This window comes from Medicago sativa, chromosome 6, assembly GCF_051527215.1.
Source record: "Medicago sativa cultivar Bolivia chromosome 6, Bolivia_mono, whole genome shotgun sequence".
Lineage (NCBI taxonomy): Eukaryota > Viridiplantae > Streptophyta > Magnoliopsida > Fabales > Fabaceae > Medicago > Medicago sativa.
In genome coordinates this window covers 36277-60189 of record NC_140754.1, presented here as the reverse complement: position 1 = coordinate 60189, position 23913 = coordinate 36277, and the positions used below count along the sequence as shown (strand labels likewise).

At 35.5% G+C, this 23913-nt stretch overlaps 3 protein-coding genes across 7 annotated transcripts; all 3 read left to right on the top strand.

Annotated features, from left to right (window-relative positions):
- Nucleotides 1-80: 80 nt before the first annotated feature.
- LOC146911780 (elongation factor Ts, mitochondrial-like) lies at nucleotides 81-7611 on the top strand. Of its 3 annotated transcripts, XR_015014595.1 has the most exons (7): nucleotides 81-575; nucleotides 665-839; nucleotides 1529-1713; nucleotides 2495-2620; nucleotides 5539-5627; nucleotides 6857-7101; nucleotides 7338-7611. XR_015014595.1 is itself a non-coding variant. In XM_085717805.1 (6 exons), the coding sequence occupies exons 1-6, from the start codon at nucleotides 150-152 to the stop codon at nucleotides 6897-6899; spliced, it is 1044 nt and encodes a 347-aa protein (XP_085573931.1). In that variant the 5' UTR covers nucleotides 81-149; the 3' UTR covers nucleotides 6900-7268. The 3 variants fall into 3 exon arrangements, 2 of the variants coding, with proteins under 2 accessions (XP_085573931.1, XP_085573932.1); XM_085717805.1 differs by lacking the exon at nucleotides 7338-7611 and having other exon boundaries at nucleotides 6857-7268; XM_085717806.1 differs by lacking the exons at nucleotides 6857-7101; nucleotides 7338-7611 and adding an exon at nucleotides 5804-5825.
- Nucleotides 7612-9465: 1854 nt separating this feature from the next.
- On the top strand, nucleotides 9466-17971 carry LOC146911779 (Mitochondrial transcription termination factor family protein). Of its 3 annotated transcripts, XM_085717803.1 has the most exons (7): nucleotides 9466-9545; nucleotides 9669-10253; nucleotides 10406-10686; nucleotides 11540-11653; nucleotides 12762-12944; nucleotides 16965-17182; nucleotides 17457-17971. In XM_085717803.1, the coding sequence occupies exons 2-7, from the start codon at nucleotides 10244-10246 to the stop codon at nucleotides 17803-17805; spliced, it is 1155 nt and encodes a 384-aa protein (XP_085573929.1). In that variant the 5' UTR covers nucleotides 9466-9545; nucleotides 9669-10243; the 3' UTR covers nucleotides 17806-17971. The 3 variants fall into 3 exon arrangements, with proteins under 3 accessions (XP_085573929.1, XP_085573927.1, XP_085573928.1); XM_085717801.1 differs by having other exon boundaries at nucleotides 9669-10686; XM_085717802.1 differs by having other exon boundaries at nucleotides 9466-10253.
- A 515-nt stretch (nucleotides 17972-18486) lies between these two features.
- On the top strand, nucleotides 18487-19101 carry LOC146911778 (secreted RxLR effector protein 78-like). The gene has a single exon (XM_085717855.1). It carries the CDS (start codon nucleotides 18487-18489, stop codon nucleotides 19099-19101), a length of 615 nt encoding a protein of 204 aa, XP_085573981.1.
- The last annotated feature ends 4812 nt before the right edge of the window (nucleotides 19102-23913 follow it).

Here is a 23913-nt window from a genome sequence, read left to right as displayed (position 1 = left end):
ACGTGGCAATTCAAACTTTCAACGGTTGAGATTAGAAGTACGATGCCCGTATACTCGCCAATTAACGATCTAAAACCCTTACACCTTTGAAACCCTTTGGTGAACATACATACATACACCTTTCTCTGTCATCTCCATCACTCGCCGCCATGGGTTTAAGCAGAGTAGCCGGCAGACGTCTGTGCATGAAACTCTTCACCGCCGCTAATTATTCAACATCATCTACGGCGTCGAATGAAATTAATCTGATCAAACAATTGAGAGAAAGAACAAGCGCTCCCATTAAGGACGTGAAAGCCGCTCTCGTCGATTCCAATTGGGATTTAGAAGCAGCTCAGAAGGAACTCAGAAAGAAGGGAATCGTTCTCGCTTCCAAGAAATCATCTCGAACCGCTTCCGAAGGTTTACTCGCTCTCGCTCAAAACCACCACAAAACCGCTCTCGTTGAACTCAATTGCGAAACTGACTTCGTTGCCAGAAATGACATCTTTCAACATTTGGCACGTTCTCTCGCTAATCAAGCTTTGTTGTTGGACACCAACTCTTCCTTTCACTTTGGTCCTCAATCGTTAGAGGTAACTCAGGATAATTAATTACATTCAATTATGTCATTTTCTCAAATTATTAGCATTTCTGTGTGTTGTTGAAATGAATCAATTGCCAGGAGATGAAATTGAATCTTGAACATCCAAAGATCAATGGAGAAACTACCGTTCAAAACGCTATCACTGAAGTAGCTGCCATCATGGGAGAGAATGTGAAGCTAAGAAGAGGTTATGTGATGCACGCACCATCTAATGGTCTTGTATCTACATATCTTCATACCAGTCCCCTACCTGGTAACTAACTGCTCAAACTCATAATTCATTCTGACGTATCAGAGTATTCTCAATAGAATATAATTTAACTCTTTTTCAAATGGATTCTAACTTAAACCTATGATTTGGAGCTTTTGCCCCCAATTCATTATTCAACTCTTTTACCTATAATAGAAAAAATGATGGAAACTAGACTTAGGTGGTCTGGCCATGTAGAGAGAAGATTTATAGATTTTGCAGCAAGGAGAGTAGATCAGGTGAGGATAGTCAGATCTCTAGAGGCAGCGGAAGACCTAGAAAAACTTTTTAGAGAAACTATTAATAAAGATCTAGAGATTAACGAGTTGGATCGAAATATAGTTTATGATAGAGCATTATGGTGTAATTTTATCCATGTAGCCGGCCTCACTTAGTGGGATAAGACTTGGTTTTTGTTGTTGCTAATAAAATTTAGGGTGGGTGGGTGGGGGCATCAGTTCAAGGCAGGGAAGGCTTTCTGGGCTCAAACTTAAGTCATTTTACATTCAACTCATTTGTATCAAAATATTTTTTACAAACTCAGTTAGTTCAAGATCAATTATCAATTTTCGTTATCGCATATATGTTTGTTATAATTTTCTTACATGACGTCTTGTGCTAAGCACCAAATTCTATGCAACTCCTACAAACATGATCCAATCAAAGGTCCTGACATTCTCCAATTTGATTAGGTTTGGGTCGCATTGCTGGGATCTTATCTCTTGAAGTTGATGGTGGTAAAACAGAAGCAGATGCACTTCAACGTGTTGGATCAGAATTGGCCATGCATGTAGTGGCAGCAAAACCATTATTCTTAACAAAGGAACTTGTGTCTTTGGACGCATTAGAATATGAACGTGAAATTCTTAAATCTCAGGTATTGGTATTCTATGATTTCTTTTGAAGCGTGAACTTGTGTCTATGAATAGATGATATGTCCATGCAAGTATATGAAATTATGAATCATAATTATTGTGGTCATGTGCTTAGGCTTCCATTAATTATGATCTTTAAGAATTATTTGAAATTTCGTCATTTGTTTAAGTGTAATGTATTTTGAAAAATTTAGAATGAATGATTGCTTATCGGTTATTATCTCAATTGTTTTATTCTTATTATTCAAGTTTAGAGGGGACTATTGTGAAGAAAATTGCAATGCTTGCATAGATGTAGTTTTCCTTCTTTAACTGCCTTCACCATAGTTTCATCCAATGTGTCGATTAAGAATGTCTTGTAGGGTTTTTGAGTGGGTTAAGATAGCTTGCAGTTTAGTTGCCAATATACTTTGACTGACAAGGTTTTGCTCAGTTTGGCGAATCTGAACCAGCCTCTCTATACTCCATGTCCACACTCAAGAATGACAACCTCTTTGCCTTCTATATGTGAATATGCCTTCATGAATAAGAGCTATAGTGGCTATATAAACTTGTGTGTGGATTTAGGATTGTCTTAGTTTAGACTAATTCAACTTTTTTGATAAACTACTATTTAGCAACACATGAAAAATTCAGTTCAGAAAATGCAATTTGCTCAGTGTTTATCTCATGTATATTTTGTGATTTTTCTAGTTCTTGAACCGAAGTGCCACTTTCTTTACCACATTGTAGAAACAGAATATAAACTTTTTGTTTAAGACCGTTTTGGTTTTTATATTTCAGGCAGAAGCCTCTGGTAAACCTCAGAAGGCCATAGACAGAATGGTTGAAGGTCGTCTACGCAAGTACTTTGAAAATGTTGTGCTTATGGACCAAAAGTTTGTTATTAATGATACTATAAAAGTGAAGGTATGTGAGGTTTCTCTTATCTCTAAATCGAATTGGATTATTTTATGATAATTGATATTACGATGGCTATATTTGTTTGCCATTATTGTTATTTTGATCGGCAAAAGAAATAAAATTCTACCAATGCTTGGGTTGGACTTGGTTCAGAATCTGCCCCTTTCACTTTTTAATTTCATTTGTCACTCTTCCTTTTTTTAGAAAGGGAAAACATGCCATGACGTGATACCTTGGTTTCTATGATTTTTTCATTTCAACCATAAAATGTTATTTTGATCGGCAAAAGAAATAAAATTCTACCAATGCTTGGGTTGGACTTTGTTCAGAATCCTCCCCTTTCACTTTTTAATTTCATTTGTCACTCTTCCTTTTTTTAGAAAGGGAAAACATGCCATGACGTGATACCTTGGTTTCTATGATTTTTTTCATTTCAACCATAAAATGTTATTTTGATCGGCAAAAGAAATAAAATTCTACCAATGCTTGGGTTGGACTTTGTTCAGAATCCTCCCCTTTCACTTTTTAATTTCATTTGTCACTCTTCCTTTTTTTAGAAAGGGAAAACATGCCATGACGTGATACCTTTTGGTTTCTATGATTTTTTCATTTCAACCATAAAAGTGAGTATATGGTTCGCTAATGGCAAAGTTAGAGAACTTTTAGTATTTACTTGTATCATTACACCCTTGCCCCCTATATATTATATATGAAGTTACCGAAATAGAGATAAAACACAGACAACAACAAAATTTGTCCAAGTCTTTGATTAAAGAAAGGGATACACGTGCCTTATGAATATACAAGGTTGTTAAGACAAGATTCGGGCTGAAACTATGGTATTGCAATGCAAGATAATTTTTAGTTATCAACAAATGCAATCCTCAAAAAAAAAAAAAAAAACAAATATAATCCAATTGTAGAGAAAATGTAGAGAGGGAGTGGGGGTAGCACCTATAGTAGAAAAGTTGGTAGAAAATAGGCTTAGATGGTTTGGACATGTAGAGAGAAGACCCGTAGATGCCGTTGTAAGAAGAGTAGATCAAATGGAGGAGAGTCAGGTTAAAAGAGGTAGAGGAAGACCTCGAGAAACCATTAGAAAAGATTTAGAGGTCAATGAGTTGGATCCAAATATGGTTTTTGATAGAACACTATGGCGTCATTTGATCCATGTAGCCGACCCCACTTAGTGGGATAAGGCTTGGTTGTTGTTGTTGTTGTTGTAGAGAAAATGTAGGTTTTGCTTCTATGTTCTGGTTTTGCCCGATTTCTAACTTCACAGTTAGGCTTTAATGGATTTATTAAGTCCAAATGGAGGTCTCAAATAATTATTAGTAAATGATCTGTACACCTAAGCCTCATGGCTCATGTTCTGGACCCAAAGGCGGTTTATTGTGTAAAAGTTTGCAATACATGTAGTTTCACTCAAGTGTAATGGAGCTCATTTGAGTCTCCTAATCATCTTAATGAAACTTGTGAGGAGTATCAGGAGTTTTCGACTAATGTAAACCTATCAGTATTAGGACCTGTTTTCTGTGGTATTTATAATCCTTTTGTAGATTGCACCGATATAAACAGTCCCCCACAGTCCCCTGGATCAAGCGTTAGGTGACCATTATTTTACAACTTGGTGTCAGGACTATGGTCTCAACTGTGATGTGTTCACGATTAAAAAAGGAAAAATAGACTGTGAACTTGGGCAATAAGAGTTTGTTTCTTACTTTGAAACACCACAGGCAATTTGTTCCAGTTACATTATTCGGAAGTCCTACTTCCTTACATGGATTATGGATAAAAAACCTAATATTTTTAAGTTTATTTTGAACTCACCTATACTCACATGAGCCTAATCCAGGCCATCTAAAAATGATAATCTCTCCGTTTCTGATTCAAGGAATAAAAAATAAGAATTGGGAAACTGTTAGTTCTAGACCTCCTATTGTAAAGGCTTACTCTAAGAGAAGGCCACAAAATTAAATGGGCATAGGCTCTATAAGTCGTAGGTGGTTACTAGCAGTTGCCAGCTACCTTTTTCCTTCTCTTTTATTGTATTTCTAGATTTCCTCATAAATATCTCTATGTTGAAAATTCCTTCAGAGACTAATTAAATAAAGGAAAATGTTAAGAAGTGCACTTAGGGCATTGTTTAAGCATCCAAAAGCAGTAACTTTTACAATGGAAATTGTGTAGTTATGACTTTTACATGTGTTTGATTTGTATTTTCAAGACAAAATTTCTTTTTGTGGGTTCCTTAAACAATGCCCTTAGGGCACTTGTTAGCAAGACCATTAAATAAATTCAGTATTATAGCAATTCAGACCACTTTCCATCAGACCTGTGTTTGCTGTGAATCTAAGAACTTTCTAGTTTCTACCACTAAAACATGCAATATAGATCTATGGGCAGCCAATAGCCTTCAAACTTTAAAGCCATTCAGATTCTAGGAAGGTATTAAAATGTCTTACGGTCAGTGACCAGCAAATGAAGGTAATTTTTTGCGTGCAATGCCAGCGGACCCATTCTTCTTGATTTCAAGAGTCAAGACCACCATTTAGATGTGTAGCATTATGGACATTTATGTATGTGTGTAATAATGTTTGTATGTTCGTAGATATGTATTTATGTTCATGCATTTTGAATATGTATGATTAAGATTTAAACCCAAAGTCATGTGACTTTTTCTAAGTGATCATTTAACATTTTGAAGAAATTCTGTCACTGTTTAAAAAACTTTTACCTTGATCATCTATGTATAGTTATATGGTCAAGATTTTACTGCTCTCACTCCACAAGACACACATATCCAAAACGTGCTATTTATAATATATGTATGGAGTTATGTGTCTATTGTGAAGTATCCATCGAAGGAGCCGATTTTTTTATTTGCTCATTCTTTACCTAGTATCTTTCATGTCTCTTTGCAGGAGGTGCTGGATAATCTATCCAAAGAGGTGGGTTCATCCGTAAGGGTTGTAAGCTTTCTCAGAATGGAAGTTGGGGAAGGAATTGCAAGGTGAGACTTTACTTTTTTGGTAATTTATATTTTCCTACCTTGTTTTTGGAGTCTTGTTATATGCTACCACACTGTCATTGAACTTGGTCTACAATTTAATGCTCTGATCAAAGTGTAATAGAACCAACATAAGAATAAACTGAAACTGACTGAATTTGTATTGATGATGAACTCAGTGGATGAATCCTCTTTACAAGATGAATGAAACAGTAGTGACAGACAATGGACAGAGAATAAATTCCTTGAAACAACAACAACAACCGAGCCTTATCCCACTTAGTGGACTCGGCTACATGAATCAAACAATGCCATAGTGTTCTATCAAAAACCATGTCTTTCTCCAACTCATTTATCTCTAGGTCCTTCCTAATAGTTTCTCTTATAGTTTTTCTAGGTATACCCCTACCTCTAGTAAGGAAGAAAATAAAATGATAAGCAATGATGAGAGCACCCCCTAATGAGATGAAAATTCCCCCCACTACTCAATCCAACAATTTCCACTCTATTTTCATTCTACTCCATTTCTGTTACTCCCCACAATATGCATATTTTTTTTATTTCTTTCAATGATTCCCACACCTTCCCTTTCCAATCTAAACCTGTCTACTGTGCTTTCTATTATGGCTTACTCTCTCCCCCTCATTCTCTTGTAAACATATCTTATGGGCATATCAAGTTTTAATTTAATAAATATTGTGATATAGTGAGTGATGTTTTGCTGTTTAATATAAATTTTGGGTGTTAACATTAGGTTTTAATAAATGATGTGATTTAGTGAGTGATGTTTTTCTGTTCAATTTATGTTTTGGGTGTCAATCTAGTTGTCACGGTAGGATTTGGGGCTAAAAGGGTATACATCAAACTAAAATTAATTTTAGGTATCTCTAGCAATGTGGTTTTGTAAGTTTAAAGTGCGCTAAATTTCTCCATTAGACAAGACAAAAATGACAGGAAAAATCATGTACTGTATAGCCTAAAAATTATGTTCCAAGTTCCTTCCGTGATCATATCTTCATTCTACAAAAAATCACGTCTTCATTCAAACTTTCTGTGATCAGTTCCAAGTTCCTTTCTTGATTGGCAATATCCTATTCCATGATGGACACCCTCGCAAGTCTTGAGAATTGAAGAATAAAAATGTGGATCAAATTCTCATCATGTTCTTCATATCAGTAAATGTAGTTGATTTTTCTGTTAATTGATTTTTACTATGGACATCTAATTTTCAGGCAAGAAACAGATTCATCTGAGTCTGTTGCTCAGGTAGCCTAATTTAAGGTGATTCAGTGCAATAATGGAGGAAACTACTCAGAGATAAATCTGAGTCTGTTGCTCAGTAGCCTAATTTAAGGTGATTCAGTGCAATAATGGAGGAAACTTCTCAGAGATAATGTTTGTTTCGAGAGGCTTCTGTTCTCCAACTCATTATATTTAATGACTCATGCTCCATTTATTGATCCTGGAAAGTTTTGAGGTACAATATTATGTTGAAAATTTTGCTCTTGTAAAACTTCAAAGGTTTCTGTTAGTGTGTACTAGTGGGCTCTGGTTAAATATTTGATTTTCTTCTTGGTTCATAGAGTGTCTAATTTGATGTTACAAAGCTGAAAAATAAATTGATTTATGAGCTTTTCTTTAAAATGAGACAAACAGTAGTCCAAAAGCAGACAACGTCGTGTTTCTACTTTAATAAGCTCGTTATCCTTTCAGGGTCTATTTCGTAGGAGAAAACTGAAGGGGAGGACAGAGGCTATTGATTATTATAATCTTGAGTTGTTTGGTTTAATATTTTAGAGGAGATAGCAGTACAATTTCTCATTTAGCTCCCCCACACAAGTAGGGATATTTAGAGAGAAGATATGTTTAAAAATTAGACTGAAACTCTCTTCATTAAATGTGATATTAACTATTTCAATTGTCTAAAGACATGCTTATAAAACAGTTTAGTCTTTCCCACCAGTTGAATCAAACACATCCTTCCTTACTCCTTAGAAACGCCGTTTCAAGTCACGAGTCATACAATTTTAAATGCTTTAAGGCTTGCATATTATAAGTCTGATTGATACAATCCTTTGCCCAACGTCCATACTACTTTTCAATTTATAACTTCATTGCTTTGACGAATAACCTTATTTTAATTTAGCTTTTATTTCATTTTCTAAATGAAACGTTTTCTCCATAAAATACTGAGTAATAATTTTCTTACTATTAATTAAAGCACTCTGCCATACAAAAAAAAAACTAAGAAAGAAAAAATATATTGAATTCAGAGCGCAGCCATGGACAAGCATGTTAAGGCATGTTAAGTGAGATGTAGACGCAGCCATGGACAAGCAGTCTATCCTCTCTCTGTTTTTTTTTTCCTCCAAGGAAAAAGCAATCTATCCTTACGAATGTAAAATATGATAGAACTCACATGGAAGATAATGCAATGCCAATAGTTGAAAAAATAATCTAGCTAGCCATTTTGAAGTATTTACCATGGTCTTCAAATTGCTTGGAATAGTAGTTACATAAATGTCATGGTGTACCTTGACGCTTTTGTTGCTGTTGCTTGCACACTATTATCGGAGCGATGTAGTCCAACTCAGGTCGTCACAACGGGTTGAATAGTCCATGTTCTCAATAGTTTGTGTTACGCGGGAATCACAATGCCGATAATGGTGTAGAGAGCAACAATTTTCACTAATGATTTGATGCCTTGGAACTTGATGTCACTAGTGCATTTCCGTGCCCATTCATCCGTGTCTTACGGTTAAAGATCATTTTAAAGTTGTTATTTAGGATGATTATTTTCTCTTTTATTTTGGAGTTAATGTTGTTGCTAAAGAAATGATTTTTTTTTTTTAAAATCCTAAACAAACAATATTTAAATAACCAAAATAATTTTTAATAATTTTTTTTATCTAATAAAAACTAAAACAAACGCACATAATATTTGCAGCAATATAATTTGTTTTCCTTCTTCATTTTATCCTCTGAATCCAAATTAATGCGTAGAGTATTCCTCGTTAGTCATTTGTTTCTAATTATAAACTTCCGTTGAAGATTTTTTCCTCCTTAAATTTAAGCTTATACACAATTCACTAAGTTTGTTATTTTTTTCTTAAACATTTTTTCCTCATTAAAAACACTATTATTTTATCTTAAAATATTTAAAATATGTAGAGTGTTTTAGAAAAATCTAGACAAGAAATACTTCATATGTTCTTTTTTTAAGTGTCCCTTTTGGAGAAAAATTTTATTTCAATTTAATTGTGTGTTTGAGATTATTTATCATTTCGTCTATAGTAAAAAAACTTATGAGTACAGTAGAAACTCTTTGAATTAATACTCGGTAAATTGATAAACTCTTTAAAATAATAAATTTGTCCGGTCCCGACTTGGGCCAATGTAAAAAATTGAAAAACTCGATAAAATAATAAGATAATAATTTTTCGGGAGATCCCTTTATAATTTTCGGTCCCAAGAAAATCATAAATTAATAATTCATAGAAACTGAAAAAAATATATTAAGAATACATTGAACACATTTGTTCATCTTGTTTACATTTACTGTACTTCAAAAGTCATTATTGATTTCCAATGCATATGAACACAGTAGTTACTAATTTGTGTTGAGTTCCAAGGTTCGCTGCAACGTAATTCTAAGAGGCATAGACTAATTTGCCTTTTTGTTTGGTATGTAGAGTATAATTACTTAAAAACTCTTTAAATTAATAATTATTAATTTATCGATAAATTAATAACTCTCTAAATTAATAAATTTCTCCGGTCCTGACATTCTTAATTTATAAGTTTTAACTGTATAAGAGACAGTTTACAAATCCCTAAATTCGAGTCCCGCCTCTCTCACATGTTGCTCTAAGTTACCCGCCTCATCCATTTGGAGTTCGTCTACACATCTGTCTGCAACAAGTAAACCATCGTTCTTCCCTCGTTTCACATATTGCTTTCGAATTTTCTTCTATTTTCCTGTTCTGTTCTGTTCATCTCTCATTTGCTTTGTCTTTGTATAAGATATGGTTTCCTTTCTTTCAGGTTTCTCTAGAAATTCCATTGAATTGATAATATGAATTAACTAATTAACATGTTGCTTCCAATTCACACCAATTGCTTTCTTCCACTTGTCTATGCTGCGTTTCCACATAAAATTCAGGATGTTCGTTTTGTGGTGAACAACTGCGTCCCCACTTTCACAAAGTATTCTCAATTTGGGATTCATTATTCTTATTATTATCATCATACAACAACAACAACAACAAGAAGACGTTCATATTGTCGTTCTGGGATGAGGGACACAGTAGTCTCTGATTGGGAACTGCAGGAAGGTCGAATCGCAGTTTCAACTTTTCTTCAACAAATGGGTGTGTCGGCCGAGGAATCCGAATCAATAGCATCAAACTCACCAGCATATCTCAACATGTTGGTAGAAAGTGTTAGGGATTTGGATCACTTCTCTTCTTCCATGCTGGATGCTAATGCTAGTGATGTTGGTGTGTTCAACTTGAACTTCAACTACAGGGACAAGATTCTTCACATTGCAGCTCTCAAAGGTGACAACGGCAAACTAGCTTACTTAGAGAGTCTCGGCTTCACACTCTCTTCCTCAATGAATGTCGCCAGGTATATATCCTCCGCTGACACCCTCCCGTCTCTCATTAACAAAGTTACCTCTATCAAACAACTCCTTTTTCCTCCCGCTCACACTACTCATCACTATCAACTCCTTATCAAGAATATTCGCCTCATCATGACCCACTTATCAATTTCACTAGATGAAGATATGCAACACACTTTCTCCTTTTTCGAAAAGGTTCAAGCAAGGCGTGGAGGTTTAAATATCCTCGCTTCTCAAGATGCTGCTTTCCGTTGCTTCATTGAATCATTTCCTCGTATACTTTTGTTATCACTAAATAATCACATCTCATCTATACTGGATATTCTCCAAAATATTGGGATCCCCGCAGATCGCATCCCCAACATAATATTGGCTTTTCCTCCTATTTTGCTCTGGAATGTTGAACTCCTTCAAACTAGAGTTCTGGCCTTGAACCAGGTACGCCAAATTTTTCTTTCTTTCCGAACAAAGTGCATTGTGATGTTTATAGGATTTCATTCTTCTTTGCCTGAAAACTGCATTTTTGGTGCTATGTTGTTTTCTCTCAACTATCGACGTTGAGAATAAAATAAGCGCATCGAAGATGATGATGTTGTGTCGGATGTGTGGTTAGACTAGATGACATAAGATTAGAAAGGACAACATTAGAGATAGAGTGAGAGAGAAAAGATGGTGGAAAGATGTTGGGGGTAGCACCTATAGTGAAAGATGGTGGAAAATAGACTTAGGTGGTTTGGGCATGTAGAGGAGAAACCTGGAGATTATGTAGTAACGAGAGTAGATCAGAGTTAGATCACTAGAGGCAGAGGAAGACCTAGAAAAACTATAAGAGAAACCATTAAGAAAGATCTAAAGATTAATGAGTTGGATTGAAATATGGTTTTTGATAGAACATTATGGCGTAATTTGATCCATGCAGCCGACCCCACTTAGTGGGATAAGACTTGGTTGTTGTTGTTGTTTCTGTTGGCTCTGCAATGTCTACAACAGAATAAATTAATAGTTTACAATAGTTTGTAACTAAAAAATAACAGAAACTAACTGAATTACTGTTTGTAGAAGTTTCCAGAAGTATTCAAAAGTAGAAGACTTAAAACTTTTATTGTAGAATTAAAACTAAGTTACAGAGTTGTGTGACATAATTTAGGCAGACAGATCACTCACAATCTGATTTCCCCATTCTCAGCGGCTATCATATCTTCTTTTTGCTCAGAATTAAATGCCAACATGATCTTAATTATAATATCACTTGCTACCTTTAACTAATAAGTTAATAATTGATTTTTTGTAGATTGACGGTGTGGATAAAGATTATGCCATGTTGATGCTAAAATATCCGTGGGTTCTATCTACAAGCATTCAAGAGAACTATAAGGAGGTCCTTGCCTTTTTATATTCCGTGAAGGTATGATTGTAGTGTCATGAGTGCTTGTGGCCATATAATTTTGCGTTTATGTGTATCTGTATTTAGGCAAGTTGATTGTTACTAAAAGAAAACTATGGAGACTACTTTGAATTGTTGTTCCAAAATAATTTGTTCCCTAGGAAATATATTCTACAGTAAATTGAGCAGCCCTATGTACAAGATAACTTGAAATAGAACTAATGCATTATATTTAAGAAGTTTAATAATCTTGTTTACAGTTGTAAAGCATGGTCGTATGGCTGAAGTCAAATTGGTGTACATGCCAGGCAATCACTACCACCATAAGATATACCTATGTGTATGTTAAATGTAATGCTTGAAACTTCGTTGTAAATATTAAAATATTAATTGGGCACTTGTTCTTGAAATATAAGAAAGTTGTAGCAAGTTATTGGTGGTAAAATAATTTCAAGATTAAAGAAAAATGTTTTATTAGGCTAGATTTCGGGGCTGAGTTATGCCTTGCATAAATCCTAAGATGGTACCAATAACTATCCTATATTTGCATGTTAGGCCTCCCATAGATGTCCTGTCCTGCAAACTTTGCGCTCTAGATGTCCAATTTTGGCGTAAGAGGGGTGTATTGAGATCCCATATTAAGTAGAGACATGGCTAAAGTAGTTCTTACTAGTCTTGAGTAGTCCTCACTCCTTGAGCTAGCTTATGAGGTTAAGTTAGGCCTATCCCAAATTATTCTACTATTTGGTTTTTTTTTCACAACAGCCCCCAAGCCTTACCAACTAGGTGAAACCGGCTACTTGGATCAAACGGCGCCATAATGTTCTATTGTGAATCATATCTGTGGCCAAACCATTGACTCAGAAGGCCCAAAAACACTAATCGGAGAAAATCAACACGGCTAAATCTGCACACTTCTTTATGATTATGGCTGATGGCTTGGTCCTTTTGCTGCCTTATTAAGAATCCAATTTATTTCACATGCATATGCATGTTGCTTTTGAAAAATAAAATGTTTTTGGTATATGTGGTGGTAGTGGGTAAGGTAGGTATGAAAGACATATTTCATTAGTTTGGTTAGAAGACTGATTTGCAGAAGCACAAGACTAATAATATTGTTTCATTCTAGGTTCCAAAGACATGGACAGACCGTGCAATCAAAAGACAACCTCAACTATTGGGTTGTTCAACTAGCAAGCTGAAGTTGATGGTAGATCAGTTTGCCGAACTAGGAGTTCAGAGGAAAAAGTTGTATCAGGTTATCACTAGAAGTCCTCAGCTATTATTACAGAAGCCCGAAGACTTTCTACAGGTATTTTTCTTTTGCTCTAATCAAGTGTATATGATATACGATAGAGATGTTTTACAAGTATTTATTACAATTTGAGCAGAGGAGAAAATGCAGGAAAGCAATATAAAGTAGAGAAAAATTTGGAGAGTTTGAAGAGAATATGTTTGAAACTGAATCAATTAATTTCAAAAGAATTAGTGAGTGACCTATTTATAGTGGTCTACTTCAGATCAATTAGATTTGAGCTACCTAACCGATGATGCCAGAATTTTGTCAATAACAATTTGACATGTGACTAATATGGCGTCTGAAAGGCACACTAGCCAAATAGCTTTCTACACACAACGACCAATATGAGACTACACCCTAACGATGTCCCCTCAAACTCAAGGTGGTTGAGCAAGCGCAAACTTGTCAAACACCTAAAGTTTGTCTGGAAGAGCAAATGAACCACCGTTTGCAGAGAGGCTTTGTGGGGAAATCAGCATTCTGATCAGTAGTAGGAATATGGTGAACTATGAAGTTCTGGCTTAGAACCTTCTCTAGCACAAAGATGTCAAGTTCCAGAGGAAGAGCACTGGACTGTGTGATAAGGAGAGACTGTACCCGAGTTGTCACAGAAAGTAATTTGGGTCTGGAAGGGAGTTTTCAGCTCAGTAAGCAAAGACTGCACCCACAGAATATTTGCACCACTATTGGCAAGGTTTAACCTGTCTCATTGTTTTTTGGACCTTCATGATAATAAACTGGGTCCAAGATAAATGCTCGACTCAGAAGTGCAGTCAGTCCCATCTGGGTCTGATCCCCTGCCAGAGTCATTGAAGACAATTATAGAAATGGGCTGTCGAGCAGGGGCAGGTTTCACAGGAGGCCATGACAGACCACCCCTTTTGGTTATCAAAATTGTTGGAAATTCCGCCTTTATTGCGTCCACCCCTAGTCACCTAATTGCGGCATTTAAGTTGCCTTCATTGCAGTCTCCAACACCTTCATTTTGTTGGCTTTGAGGGGGTGGATTTAGTCCCACATCGGATAGATAAGACTCTTGATAAGAGCTTATAAAGACGAGGCACTCCTCAACTTACAAGACAGTTTTGTAAGGATGAGTTAGGCCCAATTCCCACTGTCAAACTGGTTTCTGGAATCGTGACATTCTGGAGTGCTCCAATAATAGACCGATATAGAGTAAGGGTCTGAAACATAGTTAAATAGACCGATATAGAGTAAGGGTCTGAAACATAGTTAGCTCAAACTTTTTCAGTTTGATGTTACCAACTAATAACTATAGAGGTTGAGATCTCAATGGCATCTTCCGTTTATCCTTAGACAGAAGATCACACATATGGAGTATCCTTAGACAGAAGATCACACATATGGAGTGCTCCAATAATAGACCGATATAGAGTAAGGGTCTGAAACATAGTTAAATAGTAAGGGTCTGAAACATAGTTAAATAGACCGATATAGAGTAAGGGTCTGAAACATAGTTAGCTCAAACTTTTTCAGTTTGATGTTACCAACTAATAACTATAGAGGTTGAGATCTCAATGGCATCTTCCGTTTATCCTTAGACAGAAGATCACACATATGGAGTGCTCCAATAATAGACCGATATAGAGTAAGGGTCTGAAACATAGTTAAATAGTAAGGGTCTGAAACATAGTTAAATAGACCAATATAGAGTAAGGGACTGAAACATAGTTAGCTCAAACTTTTTCAGTTTGATGTTACCAACTAATAACTATAGAGGTTGAGATCTCAATGGCATCTTCCGTTTATCCTTAGACAGAAGATCACACATATGGAGTGCTCCAATAATAGACCGATATAGAGTAAGGGTCTGAAACATAGTTAAATAGACCGATATAGAGTAAGGGTCTGAAACATAGTTAGCTCAAACTTTTTCAGTTTGATGTTACCAACTAATAACTATAGAGGTTGAGATCTCAATGGCATCTTCCGTTTATCCTTAGACAGAAGATCACACATATATTTGTATTAAGAGAGCTGAAGAGAACCATTCTTGAGATATTAGACTTCAATTCCTGGGAAATAATCAAAGGCTTCAAGATATTAGATCTCAAAGGTTTATAAAGACGAGGCACTCCTCACCTTACAAGCCGGTTTCGTAAGGATGAGTTAGGCCCAATTCCCACTGTCAAACTGGTTTCTGGAATCGTGATATACTGGAGTGCTCCAATAATAGACCGATAAAGAGTATGGGAAATAATCAAAGGCTTCAAGATGATCATAAGACTTTTTCAGTTTGATGTTACCAACTAATAACTATAGAGGTTGAGATCTCAATGGCATCTTCCGTTTATCCTTAGACAGAAGATCACACATATATTTGTATTAAGAGAGCTGAAGAGAACCATTCTTGAGATATTAGACTTCAACTCCTGGGAAATAATCAAAGGCTTCAAGATATTAGATCTCAAAGGTTTATAAAGACGAGGCACTCCTCACCTTACAAGCCGGTTTCGTAAGGATGAGTTAGGCCCAATTCCCACTGTCAAACTGGTTTCTGGAATCATGATATACTGGAGTGCTCCAATAATAGACCGATAAAGAGTATGGGAAATAATCAAAGGCTTCAAGATGATCATAAGAGCAAACTGTGATTTTACTAGTATTGAGGAGAAACTTGTCAAAAGAATATATGTTTAGTTACAATTTATAATTTGTTGTGTTTAGTTATTGAGCAACAAGAACATTTAACAGTATATTACAGTATCAGACTAGGCATACATCTCCGATGTTTCACAAGAAATCACATCTTTGTGGTTATACATACATGAGTTTAAATTAAATGATACTTTAAATTATGTCACAAGAATGCATTTATTGATTGACACTTGTAAAAAATTGTCTTGAAAGTGTTCTCTTGGTGTTTATATTATTAAGATTATTATGGTAAGACTAAGATCAAGATAAAATTAAAATAAGATTAAAATACATTTATTTTTTCCTGAGGATATTTATGTAATTTCATAAACCAAACAATGCCTAACTCTATTAATGGCAAAAATGCAAATAAGTGACAAAGGTGATGTCTTTTAAATTAAATGATGTTTTAAGGTGATGTGACAACAATGCATTTGTTGATTGACACTTGTAAAAAAATTGTCTTGAAAGTATTCTCTGTGTATATTATTAAGAAGTTTAGAGATGAGCTGCTGAATGAGAGGAGTCACATGATATCATCAACATAACCCGGGGTCTGAAATTTGAAAATGGTACTTTGTGAAGCATATCAAAGCTAGAAATAATTACCAGTCATGATGCACAGATAATCCGAAATTATCTATTTCCCACCCTCAGCATAATCCCACTCTTGCAATCTTGTTTACCTCAAAACCATTACACAATAGCCAAAACGTTACAATTTAGGGAAATGCCCAAATGTTACTTCTGTTGGTCAGTTATGTCCAAAACATTAACCCTCCGTCAATTTGTGTATTAAACATTCATTTTGGTCCTCGAAAGAAAATGTAATTTTAGATCTTAGTCCTTCACCTTCTCTCACTCTTTTCTTTTCTCCTTCTTCCCCTTTGTCTCTTTCTTTACTATGATGGCACTATAGTTTATGCATCTCCTGCAAACCAACAGTGAAGCAATAGCTCTACAAATCATTTTGAAATTTCCAGTCACAGGACAAAAAACTTTATTAGAATTACATTGTAAGGCAACCAATACTACAAGCATAAGCTAAAGATTAGTTAGAACCATTCCTGCTTTAGGTTTTGCATGATCGTCTCATGTTTAAAATGCTAATTGAGCTTGCCTTAAAATTTCAATAAACAAATGTATTATTAAACCAACAGTACTTAAGTTTCCTTCATGATGTAAACAATGCTTACCTAAAAAATTGCAGCACTAAAGAAAGTTGCTTGAAAAAAATATAAGTCTGGAATCGGTTGTTGTTAAAATTGTTTTTATTTTATTTTTAAATAACTGCAAATGGGTTTCTGTTATATTTATCAGTGTTGCTTCATTTATTTGTTTACACAATAAGCTCTTGGTCATTGTTGTCTACAGGTTGTTATGTTCTTTGAAAATATGGGTTTTGATAAAGAAAATATTGGGAGAATACTTGCTCGCTGCCCTGAAATTTTTGCCACCAGCATTAGTAAAACTTTACAGAGCAAGATTGAGTTCCTTAGGAGAATTGGTGTTTCTAAAGCTTACATTCCTTTGGTTATCAGAAAGTATCCAGAACTACTTGTGTCTGACATTAACAAAACCTTACCTCAACGGTATTGTTATGATTCATCACATTTTTTTGTCTATTGTTCTTTAAGTATCATATTCTCTTTTGTCTGTTGTTCTTTAAGTATCATATTTCTTAACTCACCCAATCATTTTTGGGCAGTGAGTATTTACTATTCTAAAATAATGCAGTGATTTAGATTTTAGAAAAATGTCATGAAGTTTTTTTTCTTCTCCCGTAGTAATAGAATGATTCATGTGTCATTCTATTGACCAACCATCTAACTGATCATTTGATTTTGATATGTTGTTGTTCTGCAGGATAGTGTACTTTATGAAGCTAGGACTTTCAGAGAAGGAAATTGCATTTATGGTACGTACATTTTCTCCTCTACTTGGGTACAGCATAAAGGAGGTTCTGATGCCAAAATTAGAATTTCTGGTGAACTCAATGAAGAGGCCGGTACGAGACGTGGTGAGCTACCCTAGGTATTTTAGCTATTCACTAGAAAAGAAGATAAAACCAAGATATCGGGTTCTGAAAGGAAGGAATATCGAATGTAGCTTAAAGGATATGCTGGCAAAAAGTGATGAAGAATTTGCTGCTGAATTTATGGGTGTTGGAAAGATGCTCGTCTGTCCTCCCTTGTCTTCACATGATAAGCTGTAAATATCATTACCTTGTAGGAATTCATCTTATCAGAACAGATTTGTGTGTCCCTGTAACTTTTAAAAAGAAAGCAAACCTTTTAATTTTCAGTTGTAGTAAATTCAAACGTGAATTTTTTAATGACAAAGCATATGCTTGATTTGGTTTCACGTTTGAACTTTTGAAACCCTCGGTGTACTTTGGTCCATCATAATTGTCTCTCTTTTGTCTCAAAAGTAAGTTGTTTTGTTGTTTTTTTTGTTGTTTTTTTTTCACTACCAAAAAAATTGTTTTGTTTTTTTTTGTGTTAGCACTACGGTTCTCAGGGGAAATGGGCCCAATTAATTCGGAGTTTAGTTAGGGATAAATAAAGTTTGTCCAAGAATTGTTCCAACTAGGAATCGAATCTTAGGTTGTCTTGAACAATTCATCTTTTGATCGAGTTCATTAACCACTTGAGCACAATTGCTTTGTTGTCTAAAAAAAAAAAAAAATACATTTTGCCTCAAGCAGTATGGTTCATATTTTCATTTTTCCCTTGTTGAAAGAAACCTGTTTCATTTTTCCTTTCCACTATGCCATTGGCAGCATTTTTGTCTCTTACTATTTTTTTTTATGTAACATTTTTTAGGCAAAAAAGATATAACATTAAAATAAAAAGGAACATGCTCTCATACATGTTCTTTTCCCCCAGACCTGAACATGACGAACATAGCTCTCATTCCGAAAGGAACCATTCAAACATCTATGAAGGACTGGCGGCCCATAGCTCTCATTTCTAAGGTGCTTGTAAACAGACTCAAATTGATACTCCACAAGTGTATTTCCGATAACCAGTCCGCTTTTATTCCTGATAGATCTATCTTGGATAATGCGATGGTTGCTATTAAAGTAATCCATTTTATGAAGACGAAGGCTAGAGGTAATGATAAGTATGTTGCTCTGAAACTAGATATTAGTAAGGCCTACGACAAGATAGATTGGGATTATATGAAGGAGGTGATGAGAAAGATGGGTTTTTATGAGAAGTGGATACCGTGGATGGTTATGTGTGTGGAATCAGTTGACTACAATGTTCTTGTCAATGGGGAACACATTGGTCCAGTTATTCCAGGGCGGGGCCTAAGGCAAGGGGGTCCACTTTCTCCATACCTTTTCATCATTTGTGCGGAAGGGCTGTCCTCTTTAATTAGGGAGGCTGAGGTTAGCGAGACAATTTCTGGTACGAGTATATGTCGCGGGGCACCTCCTGTTTCCCATCTCCTCTTTGCCGACGACTGTTTTCTTTTCTTTAACGCGGAAGAGGGACAAGCTTAGATGATGAAAAATATCCTTAATACTTATGAGGCAGCTTCAGGTCAAGCTATTAGTTTACCGAAGTCGGAAATTTTATACAGTAGGAATGTTCCTGATGCGTTGAAAAACAGTATTACAAACATTTTAGCGGTCCGTGCTGTTTTAGGTACTGGTAAGTATTTAGGAATGCCATCTATGATTGGGAGGGATAGAACAGCCACATTTGCTTACATTAAGGATCGGGTTTGGCAAAGAATTAACTCATGGAGTTGCAAGTGTTTGTCCAAGGCAGGGCACGAGGTTATGATCAAGTCAGTCCTTCAAGCCATTCCCTCATATGTTATGAGTATGTTTCAGTTACCCTCCACGTTAATCGCCACTATCGAACGAATGATGAACACATTTTGGTGGGGGCATGGCAGCACTAACCATAGGGGCATTAATTGGTTGAGTTGGGAAAAGTTGTCGATGCATAAAACACATTGTAGTATGGGATTCAAAGATCTCTCTGCTTTCAATTTATCGATGTTAGGGAAACAAGGATGGAAATTTTTTACGGAGCCTAATTCTCTAGTATGCCGCATTTTCAAGGCGAGGTACTTTCCGACTAAATCCTTCCTTAATGTGTCTATTGGCCACAGTCCGAGCTATGTGTGGAGTAGCATACTTCGTGCCCGTTTCATTGTGCGCGGCGGAGCACGATGGACATAGGTTCTGGTGAGACCATTCCCATTCTTGGTGCACCATGGCTTTCTAATGGTGACTGTATTGATGAGAATATTGCAGGTGGCCATTTTGTTCATGATTTTAAGATACAAAGTTTGATGTTTGAAAACCGAAAAGAGTGGAATACTGTCATACCCCAAATTTTGACCAAAAAATCCATGCATTCATACACCGACACGCGTCGTTTAAACCCGACTAATCTTTGACTTTTCAGCAAAAATTTCGGCAGAGAGGTATTTTAAAATACCTCATATTTGGTATCGAGTCGGGCCCTCTTCTCTCAATTTTTATTTATTATTACTTTTAGTTGTTGTTATTATTATTATTATTATTATTATTATTATTATTATTATTATTATTATTATTATTTATTATTTATTCATTATTAATATTATTATTACTTGTTTCTTTTGTTTGTCCGTAAAATTTATCCAAAGCAACTCATAACAGGCTGTCGTTGTCCCCTAGAGCCCAAGCCAAAGCAGTTTGTGCTGCTGCTTCACAGACACAATGTCTCAATCCAATTCTATAAATATAAGCACCTGCAAGACAGAATGGACGGGCAAGCTAAAACACAGGGGGATTTTTTCCAGCCAAACAAGAATACAAACAGCCGAGATTCATAGCAAAAAAGCCATTTTTTTACGCATAAAATGTCAACAACAATTACACGCATAAACCAATCCAAACCATGACTGTACCAATTTCGAAACAAAGCCAGTAAAACCATACACTCAAAACGCATCAACAATATCAATCTATTACCACATCACAGAACCCCATCGATCCAACACACCCAAACCAACAGCAATCTAAATCGATCCAGTCACTTCAAACCAAATACAGCACATCCTAACCAAAACCTAGCAACACACACGCATAGCAACACACGTACAGCAACATACACACGCATACGCACATCAGCTCAAACAAACCGCAAACATCCAACCCACATACAGTCCGAATCAAACAATCACGATCTCATCAAAAGGTAGTTATTTCTAACTTAGATATAGATCAAACCACTTTGTAAACAAATTTTTTGAGCTTGAAATCGGAGAGAGGAAGAGAAAAGGAATAGGAATCGAAAAAAATTTAAAAAAAAAAGAGCTTTTTAGCTCCGGTGCGGCGGCGCCGCCGCAATGGCTCGCCGGCCACCGCACCGGAGTTCTTCACCACCACCATTTCCCTCCGTCGGAAAAAAGAAAGAAGAAGTGAGAGAAGAGAGAAAGTTTTGAGAGAAAGAAAAGAAGAGAGAGAAATGTTTTGAGAAAATGAAAAAAAAACCATTCCAGCCTTTATATAATACTAAACCGAACCGGTTCAGCCTTGAACCGGCTTGAACCGGTTCACCTCCAAGCCCAGCGCCCCCAGCTTCCCTCTTAAGCCCAATTATGCTTCTTTCATTACTGGACCCCCCTTTTTATTACCTGCACGCCCCCAGCACCTAACTTATTTATTTTGCATGCATTTTAACATTCTCTTGCATTTTCATATTTTTTTGCATTTTTATTCTTTTACTTTATGTTTACTACATCATCATGCATATTTAAATTTTGTCCACTCCTCAATCCAGAGTGCTCTGGTCCATTTTATTTTCGCATTCATTCCTATTTTATTTCTGCATTACATTCTATTATCTACTATTATTATATGCATATTTAAATTTTGTCATTAACTACACACTTCAATCCAGAGTGCTCTGGTCCTAATTAACTGTTAATATTAAATTTTTGTTTAATTTAATTATTCTCCAGAACGATCTGGTCCTTGTTTAATTAAATTAATCCAGAGTGCTCTGGTCCTAAAATCAACTGTTAATATTATATTTCTGCTTATATAATCGTTCTCCAGAGTATTCTGGTCCGTGTTAAAATAACCTTATATTTCAGCTTAACATTATTTTTCTCATTCTGCTTATATAATTTTCATATCAATATTCGAAATAACAAAAACATTCAAATAATCAAATCACAAAAATATTTTCATAAACAAACCTTGATTCTCAATCAAGCGATCGTCTTTTTATTTTATTTTCTTAAATCAAACACCAATCAATGTAATGCTACTTTGAGTGATTTTGCTTTCAATATAAAAAAACACAAACAAATTCCAATTTACCATTTGGCTTTTCATTTTCAAACCTTTTTTCAAAAACATTAAAAAACACAAAACAAATCAAACGTCAATTTTTACCCCGAACTACGAGGTTTTGATCCCTCACGGGTACGTAGGCAAAGGGCACGCGTCCTTCCAAATCAATAAAAATGTAGATAAATTAGGTCTTTCTTTTCTTTTATCATTTCAAATTCCATTTTTTAAAAGCAAGCAAGTTTATAGCACAAAAGTTAAATAAAATCAAGAGGTTCTCGTAGAGTACTACGAATATTTAGGGTGCTTAACACCTTCCCTAAATATAACCAACCCCCGAACCCTTAATCCCTAAAAATGTGGTATTTGAACTTTTTTCCACTTTCTTTTGAAAAGAATTAAATGTTCAGTCGTGAAATCCAAAAGTGGGTCGAACGCCAATCAAATGGCCTTTCGACCGTCCGAAAAATGACGCGACAGAAATGGCGACTTCACTGGGGAGACTTAAGTAAGAGGGTTAAGCCTAACTTGGCATTATTTAAATTTTGTGCTAAACTTGCAAAAAAAGTTATTAAATAAAAGATGGAAATTGCGTGTATGTTTGTTCTTCTCTTTTCTTTTAACATGAGTGGTGCGATAAGTCCTATACCCGGATTTGAGGGAAACATAAGATTAGGACGGGATAAAATCATAGTGACATACCAAGAGCATTCTTGGACCATGTTTACAAGTGATAACCCTACTCGGTGGAGGCCTCACGGAAGGTAGTAGTCTTGATAACATGAGCATTCGTGTTGACGTTATTACTTTCAATGTGAGTGCCCGTCGAAGCCGTGGACCTTAGTAACCCTTAACCCATCTTGCCTTTTTAGGACGTAGTGCGATGGCTGAACCAAGAGCATTCTTGACTTTAGTTGATACGCGATACTACACTCAAACTAGACTACTTTATGGATGTTATTGGACTAGGAGCATTCCTATACACCAATGTATTCATAAGGGTAGTTGTAATTTGGGAACTTGGTAGAACCCTTGTTACAAGTGCAAATTAAACCATAGTCCGTACCAAATGGCGTTGTTATCCTTGGCTCCAACATATGGACTTAAACCTCACCACGTTTTCACTGTTTGTGTAGCATAATCATGCATACATGCATAAAAACTTTTCTCATCAAAACATCGAATGATTTAGATAAATTTTTGTAAACATCAGAGATATTCCACCTTGTAAAGATGAACACCAAGAAATACAAACTTTAAAAAATCTTAACTAAGCTTTTGCTTTTGTTAAGAACTTCTTCCTTGGTTTCGTTCTTACCTTTTGAAAATAGAACCGATTGCAATATCTTTACAAATTTTCAAATGAAATCATGTTCATCTGCGATGTTTACAATCCACCTTGACAAGTCTGTCGATAACAAAAAAATTGTACATTTTTTGCATATGCATTTCATACATCATGTGCATTCATAGTTTCTAGTCCGTGTCTCATACTTTGTCTCTATCTATATACGGTCAATCCATCAGTAAAGTGGTTCGATGTCTTTATCCAAGTTCGGCTCGCATATGCAAACACTCGTACAAACACAAAAGATGGATCAGCTTGAGCAAGAGGTCCATGAGCTTCGGGTGGTACACGGAATGTTTAGCTGCGGTTAGTGTTTATTTCTACTACTCATTTGTTCAAATAATATATTTGTTTGTGGCTTTATGTTTTTCAAAAAAAAAGAAAATACTCTCGTCCCACCCAAGACGAAAGTGAACTTGTTTAGGGCTTCCTTTTGCTTTATGTATTTGCATCATTAATGAAAAGTCGCTTTGATCCCGACTTTGTTTTTATTTTTGTGCTTTTTCTGGAAAAATGGTAAAAAAAAAAAATTCTTTTTTTAAATCATTTCCACATATCTGCATAATCATAATGTTTATATCAATAATCAAAATCATGCATTTTAAACCCGTTGAACACTTAAACCCTGTACTCTCTTTCGACTTTGAGTTCCTTATATCCAAGGCTAA